Genomic DNA, 23,000 nt, shown 5'->3' with positions numbered 1-23,000 from the left:
AAAGAATGCGAAATATAAATTGTCCAAATCCGTAAGTGAAACACTCAAAAAATCCATAAGTGAAACACTCAAAACAACGTAAATGTGACTTGAATGTGGCCAGCAAAGTGATCCAAACTCTTCAAACGTGCCCGCAAACCACCAGGTGCAATAGCTCCTTACCTTACTGCTGTAAGGCAAACAGCAGTGAAATAATAATATCCAAAGTGCTGGATCCTAAATGCACATTGAGGCTAATTCTGTCACTTTGCCACAGCTCCACTCAGGTTTCCACTATGTTCTCCCAAGGTATATAATATCATAAGGGAAAGAAGGTAAGGAGCCCCAAATAGTGAAGTATGCCAATGTATTTAACAATCATAAAATAGATGGAAAGGTACTCACAATAAAGATAAAGATAAAATCAAACGATGTAAAAACGAGCGCTGCGCTCGTGTTCCAGACGTCACTTCTGGTGTCCAAAGTAATGTTAATATTCTTACGCGTGGCGTCACAAGTCACGTGACTTCATCAGGTGCATGTACATCAGCTACAGTTAAGAAAAGCCTTAATGTTACATGATACAAGTCATGCTGGGAGGCACTGTGCTGCGATCTCACCGTCCCTTCGCTCGGTAGGCATCATGCACCCGGAAGTGATGTCACTGGCTTCTCCCAACATGTTGTCTATAATTGGCAGTCCAACAATCTAAAAAATACACTGTGTTGTCATGTCAAAGGGGGGGGGGGGAGGATCGGTGATCGGGGGAAGGAGCACACTTTATTTCTGGCATATCAACAGTTATTTTTCTGTACTAGCATGTTTAGGGAGCTGAAATGTAGGGAAATGTGCATGTTTTTTAGAGGTTTATTATTACGGTAATATGTTTTTTTTTTTTTATATTGCCTTGACATACACTTTAAGTACAAAGAATGCTCCCATTGACTGGAGCACCTTCACTCAATCTACTGGTGATAGCACTCCTTTTCTGGTTTTAAAGATCTGTCTGTGTCTGAGTATAGGTGGTATTTTAGTAGAACTGGCTTTTTTAGCTGAGCTTAAAGATCTGTGCAGTAGAGTAAGATGAGGGGTGCTCCTCAAATTGATTGTGAGGTAATAGTAACTTACAAAAAAATCTGTTGATTTATATTTTAGGTATGGAAAGATTTTGCTGGAGAATGATTTTGCGGAGAGTACTGGTATTATCTGGCTGGATGATGTGATTTGCACAGGCAAAGAGTCTACTCTCACACAGTGCGCTAAGAAAGACTGGGGCAAACATGACTGTAGCCATCAAGAGGATGTTTATATAACTTGCAACCCAGAAACTGATCAGCATAGGCCCTTGCCTGGTATGTAAATGACTCAATCTTTAGAAAGAAAATTCTCTCTTTTTTTTTATTTTTTTTTATTTTAGTTACCAAAAAGAGTGGGTTCCAAGTGTGTAAGATATGATCATTTGGGAAGGGGGATTCATTGGGTTGCAAATGGAACAGGACTGGGCTTCATGTGTCGCTTTTTTAATTGCGAAAGGTTGACATTTATGGTGTATACCTTTCAAGTTACCTCCAAGACAAGTTAAATGCCCAGGCAGAGTTTGGAAGTTTACTCCATAATGACACTTCACCTTTCATACCATATAACCATAAAGTATGAACATTTAGCTGGCTTTGAGTCAGAGACTAGCCAACTTAACTCTATGCCCTTGTACACACGGTCGGACATTCCGACAACAAAATCCGTCTGATTTTTTCAGACGGATTTTGTCTGAAACTGGTGTTGCATACACATGGTTGGACAAAGTTGTCGGAAAATCCAATCGTTCGTTACGTGATGAAGTTTTTTAGTTACGACGGGACTACGTTCAGGCTAGTAGCCAATAGCTTTGGTCTAGGAATTTGATCTGAGCATGTGTGGCACTTTGTCCGATTGGAATTCTCTACAAACGATCGGACAAAGTCCGTTCGGATCATGTTGTCAGGAAATTTTATAGCCCAGCTCTAAAACTTTGTCGGTCGGACATTCCGACGGAAAAAGTCAGATGAAGCCCACACACGGTCTGATAATCCGACAACATGGTCCGATTGGACATTTTCCGTCGGAATGTCCGACCATGTGAACAAGGGCTATGACAGCCCTAGTTTCTTACATACCCCCAAAAACTAAGAATGAAAAAACAAAACAAAAAAAAAAAGTATCTTGAAGTATTTCTTTCTTACTATATAAAACAGGGTGATTATAATATGTCATATCTTACAGTTACTTTTGAGCCTAAAGATATTAAAGGTGACATCTTAATGTTGCCATTCATTGTGTTTCTGGCTGACTGCCATTATGGAATGTCAAAGAAACTTAAAGTAATAGCAATTGCTTGGCGGTTGCTGTGGTTTTGTTTCTAAGTAGAAAAAGAATAAAGCACTAAGATAAGTAGTGTTTGGAAACCTCAAACAATATTCCTTACATCGGGTGCTAATTGAACATGTGCTTCAGAGATATTTTAATTTAATATATTAGGAGCCAACCTTGGTAATGGTGGAAAAATAAGTATTGTTGCAGTGGTCTTTATTGAATGCTTTAACACAAAGAGCAATAATGTGCAGTAATCCATAGTAACCAGTCAGCTATTAGCTATCAGCAGTTTAGTGAAAAATGTTTTCTGAATATTTACTAAAAGTGTTACTAAACCCACAACATCAAAACAATGGGGATGTACTCCTATGCCACACCCGTAAACATATTTAGATCAAAAAGAGAAAAATTAGACCAGACTTTAAAGGAAAAATGATATGTATAACATAGATAAAATCCATATTTTATTGTTGTACAAATGTAATAAAAAAATCACATAAAGTGCAATGTTAAAAAATAAACACATCCAAATGCAATAAATGGCTATAACAAGTCCAGTTGTAAACAGGAATGTTATTACATTCTATCAGGTGAGTGAGCCCCTGTGCATCAACATGTTTCGCTGATCCGCTTCCTCAGGACACACAAAGAGGGGAAAGGACACTGATTGCATTTCAAAGATGAAAAAAAAATGTATAAGTAATTTATACTGTATATACTGTACATCAACCAAACAAATGATGTAACACATCACATTTTGTTGCACTTAAATAAACATCGCATTTAACTCACCTGGATGATAGAATGCATATGACACAGTTTCCCTGGGCGGACACTGGTGCAAAAAGAAAGCAGGCTAGACTTGTCCCACACTAGGTAACCCAAGCTATAACAATGAAAATACCAAAGACCATGTTGCGATTGGGAAATATTCCAAGTATTATGGTGACAAAAACATGATAAAATATGCTTAGTAGTGGTATAAAATATATAGGGGCAGTAAAGAGGATCTAAAGAGGAATCTCTATTGATTAATGTATTACTTGTATCATATTATTTAGGTAAACTAGATACATACTACATGTAAACATAAAAGGCAACTTGAGATGATATAAAAGAGATGAATATGTATAAATATAACCACACAAACAAAATATAAAGATTCAAACTTACTTAGATGATGGGCAAAACATCCAGTGTAGAGAACCACAGGCCCCAGCTATATCAGATGTGGTACTGGTTGCAGACAGATATTAGATAAAAAGCTGACAGTGCTCCCAATTGGGATTATGCTAGGTACTGTATGGTGATCGTAGTACTTACTAACTGGGTATAAAAATGTACAAGGGGTGCCAGAACTCTATCTTCCAGATGGAATTGTTCTAGGAGTCCCAATAGACCAATGACCAATGAGAGAAAAAGGGGATGGATAGAAATAGCAACCCCATTCCCTCTAAAGCTAATTTGCTGGGGCAAGATAAAAAGCAACGTGATCCATGTGCTTACCATCCCCATTTTTTCTCGTTGGTCTCTTGGGACTCCTAGAACAATTCCATTTGGAAGATAATGTTCTGGCTCCTATTGTACATTTTTATACTTTTTTTTTATACCTCCATTTTTCTAATTTTTCTAAACCAACAACTGTTTAATCAGTCGGCATACTGTATGCAGTAAAGTATGCTTGCTACACTCACTGTGAAACCTAAAGGGTTAATCCTATGCATTGCGTAAAAAGGCTGTTTTTTCCCTGTCTTTTCTGTTCCTTCCCTTCTTCCACAGTCCCCAAACCACCTCCTGATAGAACAGAACATTGGAGGCACTCTGCACATGCTCAGTTTGGTGTGTATTGCTAGATCTTTTTTTTCCTCTTGGGAGAGTGCATGTGATCTGCACGGGGCCAATCAGCACTATCCAGACAGAGGATCAGGGGTCCTGCAGCTTCATAGGACAATCAGGGTAGAATGAAAACTCCACCTACATGCTTTAACCAGTGCTCTGCTGGACACTGATAGAAGTCACAATACTACTATATACTGCTGATGTGAAAAGGTATTTAGCAGTTTATATTTACTAAAACTATTGCATTTCCATGTTCTGTGTACTGTGGGAAGCCAGATATAGTGAATGCAGACTCCTGGGTTTAGCAACACTTTAAGGTTGATTTTTTTTTATATAATGTAGGAAATGCTGTTCTTGTTCTTGTCTAATTTCCTTCCAAGCCAAAGATTTGGAGCAAGATACTGGCAGAATAAAGTTTGAAAAAAGTCAAGTTTCATTATAAATATATTTTTTATGAATTAAAGTGTTACTTAACTCAGGACCCTGCATTCATTATATCTGGTCTCCCACAGTACACAAAACAATGCAATTATTTTAGTAAATATAAATGGCTAAATACCTTTTCTCATCAGCAGTATATATCAGTCTTGTGACTTCTATCAGTGTCTGGTTAAAGCTTGTAGGGGGAGTTTTCATTCTACTCTGACTGTCCTATGAGGCAGCAGGACCCCTGACCCTCTGCCTGGATAGTGCTGATTGGCCCTGTGCTTATCACATGCACCCTCCCAAGAAAAAAACTCTCTAGCAATACACACCGAACTGAGCATGTGCAGAGTGACTCCAAAGGCTCTTATCAGGGCATGGATTGGGGACAGTGGAAGAAGTGGAGATCAGAGAAGACAGGATCAAGCAACACTTTTATCGAATGTGAAGGATTAACCCCTTAGGTTCCACAGTGAGTATAACAAGTATGCTTTACTGCACATACACACTGTTTTTACTGTTGTGGTTTGGTAACACTTTAATAGGTCTTCAAACTTGCAGTTTCAAAATTCAGCAAAGGCAGCATACAGTTCCACGTCTATTATAAACATGTTAGTTGCTTGAGTGTAATTATGATCCTTCAGTTTCAATAATCATTGATTTGCTGTCCTGCAGACAAGTATGGAACTCTTTAGGTCAAAATTACATACTTGTTACAGTTATAAAGTAATTTATGCATAATGCAATTTGCTTGAAATGTAATGTTCATATAATTATGTTAAAATATTCTGCGCAGTATATGTTTAAAATCCATTTTTTGATGGAAAGCTCATTCATGAAATGTTGAAAAAGTTATAGAAATCCCATGAATGTTAATATTTGTTGAACAGGTCATGAGCTTACTAGTAAAACACAGAATCCCAAATCTCTAATATCCCTAATATAAGTGGTTCAGCAAAAAGATGTTCCATTAATGAAACATAGGGTAATACTACAGCTGGTCTAGAAATGATTGACACTCAGGCAGTAGACCCAAGAGTGTTGTTGACTGCCAATTTTCTGCCTGACTGACGATTTATAGTATCCTCCAATTACGTCATGTAGAAAAAGCTCCCAAGCTGCCACCAAATGGGACCTTGCCTATACCGTAATGATAGACATAGCTCCATAAATATTGTTTTAGAATTCAGTGAACTCAGCATGTATGTTATCATACAGTAAAGATAAGTGCACATTGGCTTCACACTTATTGGTAATAAATTGCTGATCTTTTGAATTAGAAGTGTTTTTTACCTTCCTGGAATTATTTAGCAAATCCTAATATAACAAAATAGGTGTGATCCCTTTCAAGAGCAGCTGCTGATGATTTGATGGCCTCATGTGGACTCATATCATGCAGAACCTTGCAGCTGGTTTCCTAAAATGAAATACTATTCCAGTTTATCCCACAGGCAGATAGCAATTGCAGATGTTCTTGTTGCTTCGATTGTAGATTACCACTGGTCTGGCTATAGTATGAATGATTTCCCTTTCCAGGGGACTAACAAGGGCAATAATTAAGTGTGACTTTGATAAATAAAGCTGGCTAACGTCTGTGTAACCTGAAATATTCGTAAGAGTAAAATATGCAAACCGTCTGTAAAGACATGAACCATCTGTGCTGACTTAACCGATAATTGTAATTGAAGTTGGATCATGCCGGGTCATACAAAAGCAGCAATGTCTCTTGTTTTAGTTCTTCCCACTATTCTTACTGTTAGAGTGACTTTCAAAAAAAATAATAGTATTTGTATCTTGCTTTTGTACATTTTGTAGACCGTTAGTGCTTCTTTTGCATGCAAAGCAAAATGAATTGACATTTAACCTTAAATATTGAGCCACATATACAGTATTCCAGTAAACATTATATGTGTTCTTTGTTTATTTTATACTCCCCAGGATATAATACTCAAACACATTGATCTGTGACATTCATTTTAAGACATTAAAGACATAAAAGTGACACCACTGTCAACCTGTCCCCACATGCCAGGGTGTTTCCAAACGACTCCCCTTCCTAACCAATGGCACCACAAAGCTTCCAATTCCCTACCTGGTCATCTCTCACCCTGACTACTACAACTCTCTACTCAATGGCTTATCTTTATCTAGGCTGTGTCCCCTTCAGTCCATTATGAATGCTGCTGCCAGACTCTTCCACCTTACCAACCATTTAGTATTTGCTAACCCTCTCTGTCAATCCTTACACTGACTTTTGTTCACCCAATTAATTAAATTCAAAATACTAACAAAAACTTACAAAACCATCCCCCAACTCCTTCCCCAGCTATATCACTAACCTAGTCTCAAAATAACAAGCAGGGTCCTCTGATTTCTCCTGTATTGAATTGTATTGTAATAGTACTGTTTGCCCTCATATTGTAAAGTGTGGTGAAAACTGTTGGTGCTATTAAAAAATCCAGTATAATAATAACAATAATAAAGACATAATGAGACATTGTAAATGCATTTTTGTAAATAATTGAAGCAAAACTTCAGACACATATGGTAGACACAAATTAAGTCAGCTCTGTAATCATTCTTTAATACATTATTAATTTTTTTTTAAATGTAGTGTAAGTGCTATATTTTTACCTGGCATCAGCTTTGTGCAGATCCCTAAATAGCAGAACTTTAGAAGTAGCAAAAAGAGCATATTAACATTCTGTGAGGAAGTAAGCTGTGATCTGCATAGAGGAAGGTCTGTAAACAGGGGTGGACTGACAACTCATAGGGCCCCCGGGCAATAGGAGATTATGGGGCCCCCAGGCAATCCGAGATTATGGGGCCACACAGTATACACACACACAGTATACAATCACACAGTATACACATACATGTACACACAGTATACAGAGGTGGGGCAGCTATAATCTTGGGATTTTTAGCCTAAAAGAATGTCGGTAAGGGACATTTCAGAGACATGTAAAAAAAAACGCAGATTTTTACATACTGTCCCTAGTTTTACTGAAGCTGGCAACCCTGATGAGCCCCCTATTGTCTCGGGGCCCTCGAACAGTGCCCGAGTGGCCCAATGGTCAGTCCGCCCCTGTCCGTAAACGTGGTGTATTTAGATTTCGTCAAGGCATTTGATACAGTTCCCCATAAATGCTTAATTTACAAATTGTGGTCTGTTGGCATAAATGATAGTGTATGCACAAGGATTGAAAATTGATTAAAGGAAGAGGGTGGTGATAAATAGCATATCTTCTGAACAGTCTTCTGAACTGTCTGGAGTTGTAAGTGGGGTATCCCGAGGCTCTGTCTTGGGACCAATTTTGTTTCATTTGTTCAGAAATTATATTAAGGTTGGTATAAATTGTTAAATCTCTGTGTTTCTTGATGATACAAAGCTAAGCAGGGTAATAACTTCATAGCAGGATTTAGAACCTTTACAGGAAGACCTCAATAAAAAAAGGCAAATGAGGTTTAACATTGAAAAATGGAAGGTAATACTGTACATTTGGGGCTAAATAAATAAAAATTGAATGCAAGTTACTAGCTAGGGGGAGAACCTCTGGGGGAATCAAGGATGGAAAAAGATCTGGGAGTCCTAGTAAATCACAGGCACAGCAATAGTATGCAATGCCAAGCTGCAGTAAGCAAGGAAAGCAGACTGTTAGCATGTAGAGTTGGGCAAATGATTCAGCCCGAGCATGAGTCGGGCCGAACATTGACTGTTTACCTGTTCGACGAACATCTGAATTATCGGGGCGTTGGACCGTTTGTTTGGCCTGTGTTTATCACAGTATATATCAGTGCGTTACTGTATGTTTAACGCATTATATATCAGTGCGCTAATGTACATTTAAAGCAGTATACTGTATATCCATACATTACTACACGTATAATGCAGTACAATTGAGTGTGTTACTGCACGTTTAATGCAGCATATTTCAGTGCGTTACTGCACATTTAACACAGTATATATCGGTGCATTCCTGCATGTTTAATGCAGTATATTTGAGTGCATTACTATGCATTCAATGCACTATATTTCAGTGCGTTACTGCATGTTTAATGCAGTATATATCAGTACATTACTGTACATTCAACGCAGTATATTTGAGTGCCTTACTGCACATTTAACGCAGTATATTGCAGTGCGCTAATGCACATTTACCACAGTATGGTGCAGTGCATCAGTGCAGTTTAGCTGCAGTATATTGTAGTGTGTCAGTGGAGTATAGTTTGTTAAAGTTAAAGTGCACCAAACACCACTGTATCATTAACCACTTGCTTACTGGGCACTTAAACCCCCCTCAGTCCCAGACCAATTTTCAGCTTTCAGCGCTGATGCACTTTGAGTGACAATTACGCGGTCATACAACACTGTACCCAAATGAATTTTTTATAATTTTTTTCCCACAAATAGAGCTTTCTTTTGGTGGTATTTAGTTACAGCTCGGAGTTTTATTTTTTGCTAAACAAACAAAAAAAGATGCAAAAAAAAAAAAAAAAAAATCATGTTTTAATAGTTTGTTATAAAATTTTGCAAACGGGTCATTTTTCTCCTTCATTGAAGTGCGCTGATTAGGCGGCACTGATAGGCTGCATTGGTGGGCACTGATGGGCTGCATTGGTGGGCACTGATGGGCTGCATTGGTGGGCACTGATAGGCTGCACTGGTGGGCACTGATAGGCATAGTTAAGGCGGCACTAATAGGCACAGATAAGGCGGCACCGATGGGCACAGATAAGGCGGCACTGATGGGCAAAGATGGGCACAGATAAGATGGCACGGATGGGTGGCACGGATAAGTGGCACGGATGGGTGGCACGGATGGGCACTGATAGGTACCACAGATAGATGGGACTGATGGGCACTGATAGGTGGCACTGATAGGTGGCTCTGATAGGTGGCACTGCTGGGCACTGATGGGCGGCACTGCTGGGCACTGATGGGCGGCACTGCTGGGCACTGATGGGCGGCACTGGGGTGCAGCACCTGAGGCAGATTTTGGGTGGCACTGTGGGTGGCACTGCTGGGTGGCACTGTGGGCACTGCTGGGTGGCACTGTGGGCACTGCTGGGTGGCACTGTGGGCACTATGGGCACTGCTGGGTGGCACTGACAGGGGGGCACTTACTTTATTTCAGGATGGCACTGCGGGTGGCAGGTGGGCACTGGCAGGGGGCAGGTGTCCTTTTAAATTGCTGGCCGTGATCGGGACTGATGTCCCGAACACGGCCGCCGGCGATCGGCTTTTTTTTTTTCTCCTCGCGCTGTCAGCGCGAGGAGGAATACTAGCCGATTACCGGCTCCGTTTTATCACATGATCAGCTGTCATTGGCTGACAGCTGATCACGTGATAAGGGGTCGGGATCGACCCCTTACACGGATCGGTGATCAGGCGAGTCTCACGGACTCGCCGATCACAGAGCGCGCCGCGCGCGCCCCTCAGGGGGCGCGCAGGCCGCTCGTAACCGGGACTACGTCAATAGACGTAGTCCCGAAAATGTGGGTCCGCGCTATTGCCGTCATTTTGCAATAGCGCGGATCCCAAGTGGTTAACCAATTCAACCTCGGAAGAATTTATTCCTGGCCAATATTTTTCGATACGGTCCTGCGTCGCTTTAACTGACAATTGTGCGGTCATGTGATGCTGTACCCAAACAAAATTGACGTCCTTAATCATTTGGAGGTGTGTTCACATACTTTTAAAAATGTAATAAAGGTGTATTGGTCATGTGTCCACAAACACTTAGCTATATAGTCTATATATCATTGTGTACATGTAAATATTTACATTCTTGTTAATTTTAGATAGCCCTATATACATTGAAAACAGGGAGAATGATAGGCATATGTTGATTAACAGTTTTTGATAAACATATGTTGCTTATACAGAAATAGTAATCTGTGTAAAATTAGTTCCGAAACATTTTCCATACGTATGTCGAAACACATTTTCCAAAATAACCAAGTCATTTAAAGTAATTGAGCATTTTACTTACTATACCATTTAGTAATTAATGGCCTAGTAATTAATAAATTACTTCAGATGTAAGATTCTGGCTTATTGACTCCCCTGATACGATTTTTATATTCTTTGGCATTCAAGTTGAACATCTTTACACTTAGGTTTCCACCTCTTGGAGCCATTATAAGAAAGATGCTCTCCCTCAGTTAGATATTTCTTATTTATTTTTAGTTACTGTGAATTTTCCACTATCTTTCACTACCTCAGTGGGATAAATGGAATTCTTTGTGAAGGGAGTTTTGCTTTTGGAATCCTTAAAATATATAAGATGTCAGTAAGGCATGCTTCCCATCACTGTCCACTCATAAATTAAATATCTTGTTTAGACCGTGCTTATCCCTGGATAGAGAGGGGAAGATTAAATCACAAAATATAATTTTTTTTACTGTCTGTGTTTAGAGTTTGGGAGATTTTTCTCACTTCCAGTCCCAGAAACACAATAGGAAGTAAAGCAAACATGTATTCTTGAAGTAACCTCTTTAAAAAAAATATATACTTTTTCTATTCCTGTGAGAGCCATAAAATGTTGGATTTTCCATCACTTTTTGACCTGGGGACAATGCTTTACACAATAAATCATTAAATGACAATGGAACCTTGGCTTTAGAATGCATTATTGTATTGAGGAGTGGTAATGTAAGCGCATATTATTTTTGTTGATTTTAGCTAAAGAAGATCTGGCATTATAATTTTTATTTTACAGTTCTGCCCCCTATAGGACAAAGTACATGCATTACTTTGTCCTGTGTTTTTAAGTGGCAAGAGGAAAGCAGCGAGAGGGGAAACCTCTTAACCTCTGCATTCCTCTTCCCACTGCTTGCCTCTGGAATGTGTTCACAGCTGAGAAAAGCTGCTGCTATGAATCAACGATCACCTTCAGGCTGTTGTAGATGGGGCAGGTTGGTACTCTTACTCGGGTTAGAAAACACTTAAGCACATGATCGGACTTTCTAACAACAAAACCATAGAATTTTTTCCGAAGGATGTTGGCTCAAACTTGTCTTGCATACACACTGTCACACAAATGTTGTCAGAAATTCCCAACATCAAGAACACGGTGACATTAAACACATACGACGGGACTATAAAAAGAAAGTTCAATAGCCAGCGCAGCACCCTTTGGGCTCCTTCTGCTCATCTCGTGTTTATCTCATGTTAGTAGAAGTTTGGTTAGAGACGATTCGCGCTTTTCAGCCTCGTGCTTTTCAGTTTGTTTCTGCTTTTCAGTTTGTGCTTGTGGGTTCTTCAGTGTGTGTTGTCAGTTAGTTTCTGTCTTCCAGTGCTTTCTATTTATAGTTCACTTCCATTTTTCAGTGCGTTCTTGTCCACTCGTTTCTGATTTTCAGCTCGTTCTTCTCAGATTCTTTCTGATTTTCAGTGTGTTCTGTTAGTTCGTTCTGACCAGCCGACCATTTTCAAGTCATGTTGCGGATACGTACTCATCCTAGAGTTTGTGCTGTGCTTGGGCTTGGTGTTGTTCTTGCTTTGACCCAAGGCCAGTCCATGAACAGGGCGAGGAGGCGTTCATGGACGAAGAATTGGTTGCTCCAGCGTGACCAATTCTCGCACATGCCTTTTCTGCAGGAGATCCAGGAGAATAATCCTGATGATTTCAGGAATTATCTCAGGATGACGGACCCCGTTTTTCACCGTATGTTGGCTTTGCTGACCCCTTATATTACGAAGCAGGGCGCCTGCATGTGGCAAGCCATCACTCCTGAGCAGAGCCTCGTCGCCACCTTGTGGTACTTGGGGATGGGGAGAAGTCTCCAGGATATTAAGTTCACGACTGGAATCTCCCCCCAGACTCTGGGAATCACTATTCCAGAGACCTGTTCTGCCATTATTCAGGTCCTGCAGAAGGACTATATTAAGGTAAGTTTTATCCTTTAACATCACATTCTATGTATTTAATGCTTGCTAATGTATTGTTTTTATTTCATCATTCCATAATTACCGTGATTGTAATATGCTGTGAATGTTCTCTTTGTCCACATGCATGCTGTAAGCGTTTAATGCTCCTTTTGTGTCCTTCATGCATATTTGCCTTCACTAACCTTCCCAGCATGCTATCCTGAGCCCATACCCACCTAGCCTAGTCACTTAACAATGTATTTGGTCAGCTCCATTGTAGTGCTTACCCTAAAATGTGTCTAAATGTTATTGCTGTCCTTAAATTTAGGCAGAATGCAAGAGGCTTTTTTTGTGGGCCCAAACTCATTTGGAACCCTTCCTCCCCCCCAACCGCTAAGTCAACTGATACCAATACTCTATCTGCTGACTTTGCCAAACCCATACACACTATACCTACCTCTTTTGTGGTCAGATTTATGGATGAATTCACCAAAGCATGTAGTGCAAGCGCCTGCCTGAATACTTTCAAATGGTACTGTTTAAAGATTTGTTCTCCTATTATCTTGATAGGTAATTGCAGAATGTAAAAATGTGCGTCAATTCGGACAGTGTGTATTCATATTTTTGTATTATGGCACTTCTTACCTGTCCAGCAGACTGCCATTAGTGTAAGTAAGGAGTGGCTGGCCAAAGTAATACACATTATTTATGCATTAAGAGCTCAATGAAGAGGAGATAGTTACCTGTCCAAAACATCTGATAAGTGGACTTTATACTTTTGTCTTTAACCACTTGCTTACTGGGCACTTAAACCCCCCTCAGTCCCAGACCAATTTTCAGCTTTCAGCGCTGATGCACTTTGAATGACAATTGCGCGGTCATACAACACTGTACCCAAATGAAATTTTTATCATTTTTTTCCCACAAATAGAGCTTTCTTTTGGTGGTATTTAGTTACAGCTCGGAGTTTTATTTTTTGCTAAACAAACAAAAAAAGATGCAAAAAAAAAAAATCATGTTTTAATAGTTTGTTATAAAATTTTGCAAACGGGTCATTTTTCTCCTTCATTGAAGTGCGCTGATTAGGCGGCACTGATAGGCTGCATTGGTGGGCACTGATGGGCTGCATTGGTGGGCACTGATGGGCTGCATTGGTGGGCACTGATAGGCTGCATTGGTGGGCACTGATAGGCTGCACTGGTGGGCACTGATAGGCATAGTTAAGGCGGCACTAATAGGCACAGATAAGGCGGCACCGATGGGCACAGATAAGGCGGCACTGATGGGCAAAGATGGGCACAGATAAGATGGCACGGATGGGTGGCACGGATAAGTGGCACGGATGGGTGGCACGCATGGGCACTGATAGGTACCACTGATAGATGGGACTGATGGGCACTGATAGGTGGCACTGATAGGTGGCTCTGATAGGTGGCACTGCTGGGCACTGATGGGCGGCACTGCTGGGCACTGATGGGCGGCACTGCTGGGCACTGATGGGCGGCACTGGGGTGCAGCACCTTTGAGGCAGATTGTGGGCACTGTGGGTGGCACTGCTGGGTGGCACTGTGGGTGGCACTGTGGGTGGCACTGTGGGCACTATGGGCACTGCTGGGTGGCACTGACGGGAGGCACTTACTTTTATTCAGGATGGCACTGCAGGGGGCAGGTGGGCACTGGCAGGGGGCAGGTGGTCGCTTGCATTGCTGGCCGTGATCGGGACTGATGTCCCGATCACGGCCGCCGGTGATCGGCTTTTTTTTTTCTCCTCGCGCTGTCAGCGCGAGGAGGAATACTAGCCGATTACCGGCTCCGTTACATCACATGATCAGCTGTCATTGGCTGACAGCTGATCACGTGATAAGGGGGTCGGGATCGACCCCTTGCACGGATCGGTGATCAGGCGAGTCTCATGGACTCGCCGATCACAGAGCGCGCCGCGCGCGCCCCTCAGGGGGCGCGCAGGCCGCTCATACACGGGACTACGTCTATTGACGTCGTCCCGGAAAAGGAGATCCTTTAGCGCGGATCTCAAGTGGTTAAATACGCCTTAAAATAAATGTTCTACTTATGTTGGCCAAGAATGTTTGTGTCTAATCTGCTTGCAATGTTATGTGCAAAAAATCGAATTTTTTCTTGTTTGACTCCACAGTTTCCATCAAACCCAGAGGAATGGCAGACTGTGGCCTGTCAGTTTGTCCAGCAGTGGGACTTCCCCAACTGCGGTGGGGCAATAGATTGGAAACATGTCCGCATCATCCCACCCCCCAACTCGGGGTCATACTATTATAATTATAAGGGGTATAGTACTACCGTGTTGTTGGTGATGTACGAGTTTTTGTATGTGGACGTGGGGAAAAATTACCAGATGTCGGATAGTGGAGTCATCTCCCAGACAGAGTTTTACAGATGGCTCCAGAAAGACAGCTTGGGCTTGCCACCTCCAGAAGACAATGTGGCGGGAAATTATTTTAGACCAGCTAGAAAACAGCGATAATAAATTGGAATCACTCGCAGAATTGAGCGATATCGATTTGTGGGGAGATCCGTCATCAAATACTGAAAAGTAATGACAGTGACAATTCTGCAACTGAGCAAATTTCAGTGTTTTTGATTTGATTACATTATTGAATAATTTTTTTTATTGTTATATTATTATTTGGTATAATTTTTTATAGTTATTTATTATATTATAATTTATGATTTCATTTTTCAAACTTTATCATACCCGGGATGTCTGCTAGACTCTGGTTTGGACAGATTTAAGTGAGTTATTCCTAAGAATTACAGGACTACAACATAAAACGCCAAATTTTCATGCAAAATAATGGTACCACTTTCAGCACTTAAAATCTGAAATAATCATACTGCCAGGGAGGTTAATTACTGGCTGGCCAGAGCCAGAGGAGTGGTGGAAAATGCCTTTGGAATAATGGCCAGCCAGTTCCGCATATTCCTCACTGCTATTAATATGGCGGAATATAAACTCAATCACATAATTCTTTCATGCTGCATTTTGCACAGTTATTTATGCAAAAATGCCAGCTATGTGGCCTCAGTTGGGACTGAGGCTGGCTTACCGGATACAACTCTGATGGCACTTGAAGCTGGCCACCCTGGCTTGCCCCCCAAAACGCCTGTGAAGTACGGCAAGTAGGGGGGCAATTGATATGCCAGAGAATGTCTAACCTGTTTTAAATAAATTGTTAAAAACTGAACTCGTACTCCAAAAACGGGTATTGAGCATTGAAAGAAGAAGCCACACATTATTGAGTATAAAACATTTTACTCCAAGCACATTCACATGTGCGTTATAAAAGGTTTTTTTAACAAACCAACATCTTTGGTGTATAACATTATGTGTGACAGTATATAGCCTTTTTTGTGGCTAAATAGGCATGTTTAGGAACATAACATACACAACTCAGGAACTTAGTATGTCAAAATTGTGTTGATCTTGCCTTCATCAGATCTCACCCCTGTAAAAGCCAAATTTTGAAGATGCACACAAATTGGGGCTCAAATGTGGATTTCACTCATGATCCCATGCCTAAAATGTGTGTCTTTTCCCTACATCTATTTTTCAAAAGCCACAAAACACACACTGGGGGTTAATTATGAAAGGAAAATCCACTTTGCACTGCAGTGCACTTGTACTGCAAAGTGGATTTGCCTTTCGTAACTAAACCTCCTGTGTGTCAACATGTGCCAGCTCCCATCATAGGGGATAAATGGACGTGTTTCGGGGGTGCAACACCTTCTCCTCACTTACTTTAGTTGCGAGGAAGAGGTTGCACCCACAAAACGGGTACATTGATATTCCATGATGGCAGATAGCACATGTTGACACATTATGGTGATCTTCAAAATTTGGCTTTGCACTTACACCATAAAAATTTTGTTCTGGTGTCCCACACTAGTGCTCCTGCGTCCAGATGTGTAAAGTGTACTCTCTGCTGCTGAGTGTCCTCTCCTTAAACTGAATCAAGTTTGCGTTTAATTCTAGTTACAAACCCATCTAGACAACAATATAATAAACTTTTTAAATACAAATAGGCATGGACAAATGTAGTTAAAGCGGAGCTCCACCCTAAAGTGGAGCTTCCGCTCATTGGAACCCTCCCCCCCTCCGGCGCCACAATTGGCACCTTTCAGGGGGGAGTGGGATGCAGGTACCTGTACAGTACAGGTATCTGCACCCACTTCCGGCATAGATTTCTGCAGAATCTACGCCCCTTTCCGCAGAATCTACGCCCCTTTCTGCAGGTCCCCCGCTGTCTGCTGGGAAACACACGGATCCCAGAGACAGCGGGGACCATCCTTATTGCGCAGCGCGACTTGCGCATGCGCAGTAGGGAACCGGGAAATGAAGCCGCAAGGCTCCACTTCCTGATTCCCATAGCCAAGATGGCGGCGGCAGCACCCGAGAGACGATCGAGAGATCGGCTTCGGGTGCCAACATCGCAGGCGCGCTGGGCAGGTACAGTGGTGTGAAAAAGTGTTTGCCCCCTTCCTCATTTCCTGTTCCTTTGCATGTTTGTCACACTTAAGTGTTTCGGAACATCAAACCAATTTAAACAATAGTCAAGGACAACACAAGTAAACACAAAATGCAATTTGTAAATGAAGGTGTTTATTATTAAAGGTGAAAAAAAATCCAAACCATCATGGCCCTGTGTGAAAAAGTGATTGCCCCCCTTGTTAAAACATACTATAACTGTGGTTGTCCACACCTGAGTTCAATTTCTCTAGCCACACCCAGGCCTGATTATTGCCACACCTGTTCACAATCAAGGCATCACTTAAATAGGAGCTGCTTGACACAGTAAGGTCCACCAGAAGATCCTTAAAAGCTACACATCATGCCGAGACCCAAAGAAATTCAGGAACAATTGAGAAAGAAAGTAATTGAGATCTATCAGTCTGGAAAGGGTTATAAAGCCATTTCCAAAGCTTTGGGAATCCAGCGAACCACAGTGAGAGCCATTATCCACAAATGGCGAAGACATGGAACAGTGGTGAACCTTCCCAGGAGTGGCCGGCCGCCCAAAATTACCCCAAGAGCGCAGCGACGACTCATCCAAGAGGTCACAAAAGACCCCACAACAACGTCCAAGGAACTGCAGGCCTCACTTGCCTCAGTTAAGGTCAGCGTTCATGCCTCCACCATCAGGAAAAGACTGGGCAAAAATGGCCTGCATGGCAGAGTTCCAAGGAGAAAACCACTGCTGAGCAAAAAGAACATCAAAGCTCGTCTCAATTTCTCCACAACACATCTTGATGATCCCCAAGACTTTTGGGACAACATTCTGTGGACCGATGAGACAGAAGTGGAACTCTTTGGAAGGTGTGTGTCCAAGTATATCTGGCGTAGAAGGAACACTGCATTTCATAAAAAGAACATTATACCAACAGTAAAATATGGTGGTGGTAGTGTGATGGTCTGGGGCTGTTTTGCTGCTTCAGGACCTGGAAGACTTGCCGTGATAAAAGGAACTATGAATTCTGCTGTCTACCAAGAGATCCTGAAGGAGAATGTCTGACCATCTGTTCGTGTACTCAAGCTGAAACGAACTTGGGTTCTGCAGCAGGACAATGATCCTAAACACACCAGCAAGTCCACCACCGAATGGCTGAAGAGAAACAAAATGAAGACTTTGGAGTAGCCTAGCCAAAGTCCTGACCTGAATCCTATTGAGATGTTGTGGTATGACCTTAAAAAGGCCGTTCATGCTCGAAAACCCTCTAATGTAACTGAATAAGGACAATTCTGCAAAGATGAGTGGTCCAAAATTCCTCCAGGACGCTGTAAAAGCCTCATTGCACGTTATCGCAAACGCTTGGTTGCAGTTGTTGCTGCTAAGGGTGGCCCAACCAGTTATTAGGTTTAGGGGGCAATCACTTTTTCACACAGGGCCATGATGGTTTGGATTTTTTTTCACCTTTAATAATAAACACCTTCATTTACAAATTGCATTTTGTGTTTACTTGTGTTGTCCTTGACTATTGTTTAAATTGGTTTGATGTTCCGAAACACTTAAGTGTGACAAACATGCAAAGGAACAGGAAATGAGGAAGGGGGCAAACACTTTTTCACACCACTGTAAGTGTCCTTATTTTAAAAGTCAGCAGCTGCAGTATTTGTAGCTGCTGGCTTTTAAAAAAAAAAATGGCGGAAACTCCCACTTTAACCTGCATCTGCAAAAAACATTGTATTAGTGGGCGAATGAACAATGTTCACGACGAACGATTAATTTTCACACAAACCTGAAACTTGCCATTTTCAACTGTACAACACTAAAGAAAAGCACATGGAGCACCACGTAAGTAATAATAATAATAGGAACACACGACAAATACTTACTTTTTAGAAGCTTTCCTGATCCTTCTGTACTGATCGTGCTCCCTCAATTTCAGGTCTGACCAGCATTTCCTCAATTGCTCCTTGGATCGTCGTATCCCAAAATTCCTGTGCAGACTTCTCACAACTTTAATGTCACATACCTGATGGTTGAGCCCACGGATGCAGAGAGCAGCTTCTTGTACTCCTCTGGCTCAAGAACTCCTGGTAGAGCAGACAGATGTTCAGGAGCACAGAAGGGGCACAAGTGCCTGGCAGGTTACAGATGCAAGGGCTGGTCCGGACTCCAAGAAGCATACGGGGAACCAGATGCAGGCTAGAACTGGGACCAGCGGTGAGCAGGAGCAGCAGGAAAAACCACACCGGATCAGAGAGGAAGGTGTCCTATAGATCAGGACACTAGCGGAGTTTCAAGCAGGCCGGGTTGGACACTGGTAGGCAGGAACAGTACCAAGGAGGCAGGCAATGCGTAGTGGTAGTCAAGCCGGGTCATACACAGGCGGGCAGGATCAGTACCAATGCAGCAGGCAGAAGAATAGTCAAGACAAGCCGAGGTCGGTGGCAGGCAGCAAACAGAGAGTAGTCAGAGGCAAGCCGGGTAACAGGTATCAGATAACGAGCAAGGTAATAGCAAGGGGGTCTCTCAGGAACGCTGTAGACCGAACAGCAGGGAGGCAAGGTGACAGGTCCCTTTAAATAGCCCCTTTGGCGCCAAGATCCGTCATACTGTGCCTGTGCGCATGCGATCAAACTCTTGTGCGTTTGCGCGCTTACATTAACATTACCGCACACCCGCGTGCGCCCATTAGTGTCCTCGCGCACACATGTGGGCCCATCAGCATTAGCACGCACCCACGTGCGTCCGACAGCGTTAGCACGCACCCGCGCACACCCAACAGCGTTATCATGCACCCGCGTGAACCCATATGCGCCCTAGTGCACCTGTGTGCGCCCACCTGCGTTAACATGCACCAGTGTGCACTGGTTGGCTCTTCTGCTGGGGATTCTGCGGGTAAGCTGGGAACAGCCGGGTGATCAGAATGTCCTTCTTGACATTTAGTCATTAGGGATGAGCCGAACACCCCCCGGTTCGGTTCGCACCAGAACTTGCGAACGGCCCCCGCGTTCGTTACGAACGTTAGAACCCCATTGAAGTCTATGGGACTCGAACGTTCGAAATGGAAAGTGCTAATTTTAACGGCTAATATGCAAGATACTGTCCTGAAAAGGGTTTGGGGACCTGACTCCTGCCTCAGGGGACATGGGTCAATGCAAAAAAAAGTTTTAAAAACGGCCGTTTTGGCGGGAGCACTGATTTTAATGACGATTAAAGTGAAAAAAAAAAAGTGAAATATTACTTTAAATATGGTGCCTGGGGGGTGTCTGTAGTATGCCTGTGAAATGCCACGTGTTTTCCGTGTTTAGAACAGTCCCTGCACAAAATGACATTTAACGGAAATAACACCATTTAAAACTGCTTGCGGTTTTAATGTTATATCTGGTTCCTGCAATATGGTTGAAAATCATTGAGAAAAATGGCATGGGTAGCCCTCCCTGCCCATTACCAGCCTATTTGGGTCTTGTACGCATATTAAGGGGAACCCTGTACCCATATTAAAAAAAGGAAATGCGTGTGGCCCCCAGGCCCTATATACTCAGAACAGCAGTATACAAGCGGTGCAAACAAGACAGGGACTGTGTAGGTTTGTTGTGTTAAGTTGAATCTGTTTGTAATTTTCAACTGGTACATTTTTAAAGTGTAGCTCCAGTCAAAAAAACTATTTTTAAGCTTTTTGGAAAACATAGGGAAGGGTTATCACCCCTGTATAATTTGTTTTGCCATCCATCTTTTTTCATCTCACTTGCTGCTGTCTCCTTCCGTTTGCAAGTAGGAGATGTTTGTAAGTTGGATGTTTGAAAGTAGGGGCCTGCCCTATATTATAGCGGTATGTACTGGGTACAGAGCACGCAGACAGCACGCACTATCTCCTAACACTACTGACTGCAAGCTCTATTATTAACCACTTGACCACTGGGCACTTAAACACCCTTAATAACCAGCCCAATTTTCAGCTTTTGGTGCTCTCACATTTTGAATGACAATTACTCAGTCATGCAACACTGGACCTATATGAAATGTTTGTCCTTTTTTTCACACAAATAGAGCTTTCTTTTGGTGGTATTTAATCACCTCTCAGTTTTTTTATATTTTGTGCTATAAAAGAAAAAAGACCGGAAATTCTGCGAAAAAATGAATTTTTCTTTGTTTCTGTTATAAAATTTTGCAGATTAGTAATTTTTTCTTCATAATTTTTTTTTTACTGGTTACATGTTTTGAGTTGCAGAGGAGGTCTAGGACTAGAATTATTGCTCTCGCTCTAACGTTCTCGGCAATACCTCACATGTGTGGTTTGAACACCGTTTTCATATGTGGGCGGGGCTTACGCATGCGTTCGCTTCTGCATGCGAGCACATGGGGACATGGGCGCTTTCATTTTTTTTTTTTTTTTATTGTTCATTTTACTTTATTTATTTTAGTTTGAAATTTTTTTCCCCAAAAATATATTTTTGATCACTTTTATTCTTATTACAAGGAATGTAAACATCCCTTGTAATAGGAATATGGGGTGACAGGTCCTCTTTACAGTGAAATCTGGGGGTCAATATGACCCCACATCTCACCTCTAGGCTGGGAAGCCTGAAATAAAAAATAAAAAAAAGATTCTGGCTTTGATCGTACTGGCGAGTTGGTAGAAGCACCGGAGGGCGGTGAGGGGTGGGGGGCGTCTATGGCTGGGTATTTCAGGGTATCACCGAGTATGGCTGGGTATCTCCGAGTATGGCTGGGTATGGCAATTTATGGCAGGGTATTGCAGAGTATTGGCGGGGTATTGGCGGGGTACTACAGAGTAATAGCAGGGTACTGCAGAGTATTGGGGAGTACTACAGAGTAATGGCAGGGTACTGCAGAGTAAAGGCAGGGTACTGCAGAGTAATGGGGGGTACTGCAGAGTAATGGCAGGGTACTGCAGAGTATGCACTGGTATTGCAGAGTATTGGCGGGGTATTGGCGGGGTACTACAGAGTAATAGCAGGGTACTGCAGAGTATTGGGGAGTACTACAGAGTAATGGCAGGGTACTGCATAGTAAAGGCAGGGTACTGCAGAGTAATGGCAGGGTACTGCAGAGTAATGGCAGGGTACTGCACTGCAGAGTAATGGCGGGGTACTGCAGAGTAATGGCAGGGTACTGCACTGCAGAGTAATGGCGGGGTACTGCAGAGTAATGGCGGGTACTGCAGAGTATTGGGGGGTACTGCAGAGTAATGGCAGGGTACTGCAGAGTAATGGGGGTTACTGCAGAGTAATGGGGGGTACTGCAGAGTAAAGGCAGGGTACTGCAGAGTAATGGGGGGTACTGCAGAGTAATGGCAGGGTACTGCAGAGTATGCACTGGTATTGCAGAGTATTGGCAGGGAATTGAGGGGTTAAATTCGGTGAGCAGCGATGTGGGCACTGCAGATGCAGCCCACATCGCTGCTGACACCGATCTCTTTCCCCTCCGCTGTACCGATCGGTACAGAGAGGGGAGGGAGGAACCGGCGTCATAACATGACGCCGGTTTGTTTACAAGTGATCACTCCGTCATTTGACGGAGCGATCACGTGGTAAACGGCCGCGACGAGCGGCCGTTTACCGTGATGCGCCGGGTCCTATGGACCCGGCGGTCACGGATGCTCTCGAGTGCGCGCCCCAGGGGGTGCACGAGAGCAGAATTCTGGGAGGCCGTTAATTAACGGCCTCTCAGAGTTAAACAACCGCCCTGAAGCCGTTAATCGGCAATGGGCGGTTGTTAAGTGGTTAAAGATAGATCACTAGCTAGCTATATAGGTGAGGTGAATATAGTGTAGTGGTGTATACTGCGGTCAGGGCACAGACAATAACCACTACACAAGAGCAAGATAGGAAATCAGCCAAAAACGATTGGTGTGTAACTGTGTTGAAGGTACACAGAACACCCACTGCTTCAGATTCCAACACACTACACGAGGCCGCCTCAAAGGCGGCCTTATATAGTGTGGGGCGTGCACTACACAGCCTGAGCTATGATTGGCCACAGGCAGGATGCCTGTGGCCAATCATGGCTCTCCTCGCTGCTGGCGCTGCGATTGG

The 23,000-nt window shown here is 42.6% G+C and overlaps 1 protein-coding gene across 1 annotated transcript in view; it reads left to right on the top strand.

Moving 5' to 3' along the window:
- PRSS12 (serine protease 12) overlaps positions 1 to 23,000 on the top strand; it is a 272,750-nt gene that overhangs the window by 122,106 nt on the left and 127,644 nt on the right. The window contains exon 7 of the mRNA XM_077476813.1: positions 1,135 to 1,331. Within this exon, the coding sequence (XP_077332939.1) occupies positions 1,135 to 1,331 (197 nt within the window). The remainder of the gene's footprint in view (positions 1 to 1,134; positions 1,332 to 23,000) is intronic.

The sequence above is a fragment of the Lithobates pipiens genome, unplaced genomic scaffold (genome assembly GCF_037356315.1).
Source record: "Lithobates pipiens isolate NorthernLeopardFrog02 unplaced genomic scaffold, aLitPip1_a1.2 Scaffold_13, whole genome shotgun sequence".
NCBI lineage: Eukaryota > Metazoa > Chordata > Amphibia > Anura > Ranidae > Lithobates > Lithobates pipiens.
The sequence above is the reverse complement of the archived record's forward strand: the minus strand, read 5'-3'. Positions and strand labels throughout refer to the sequence as shown.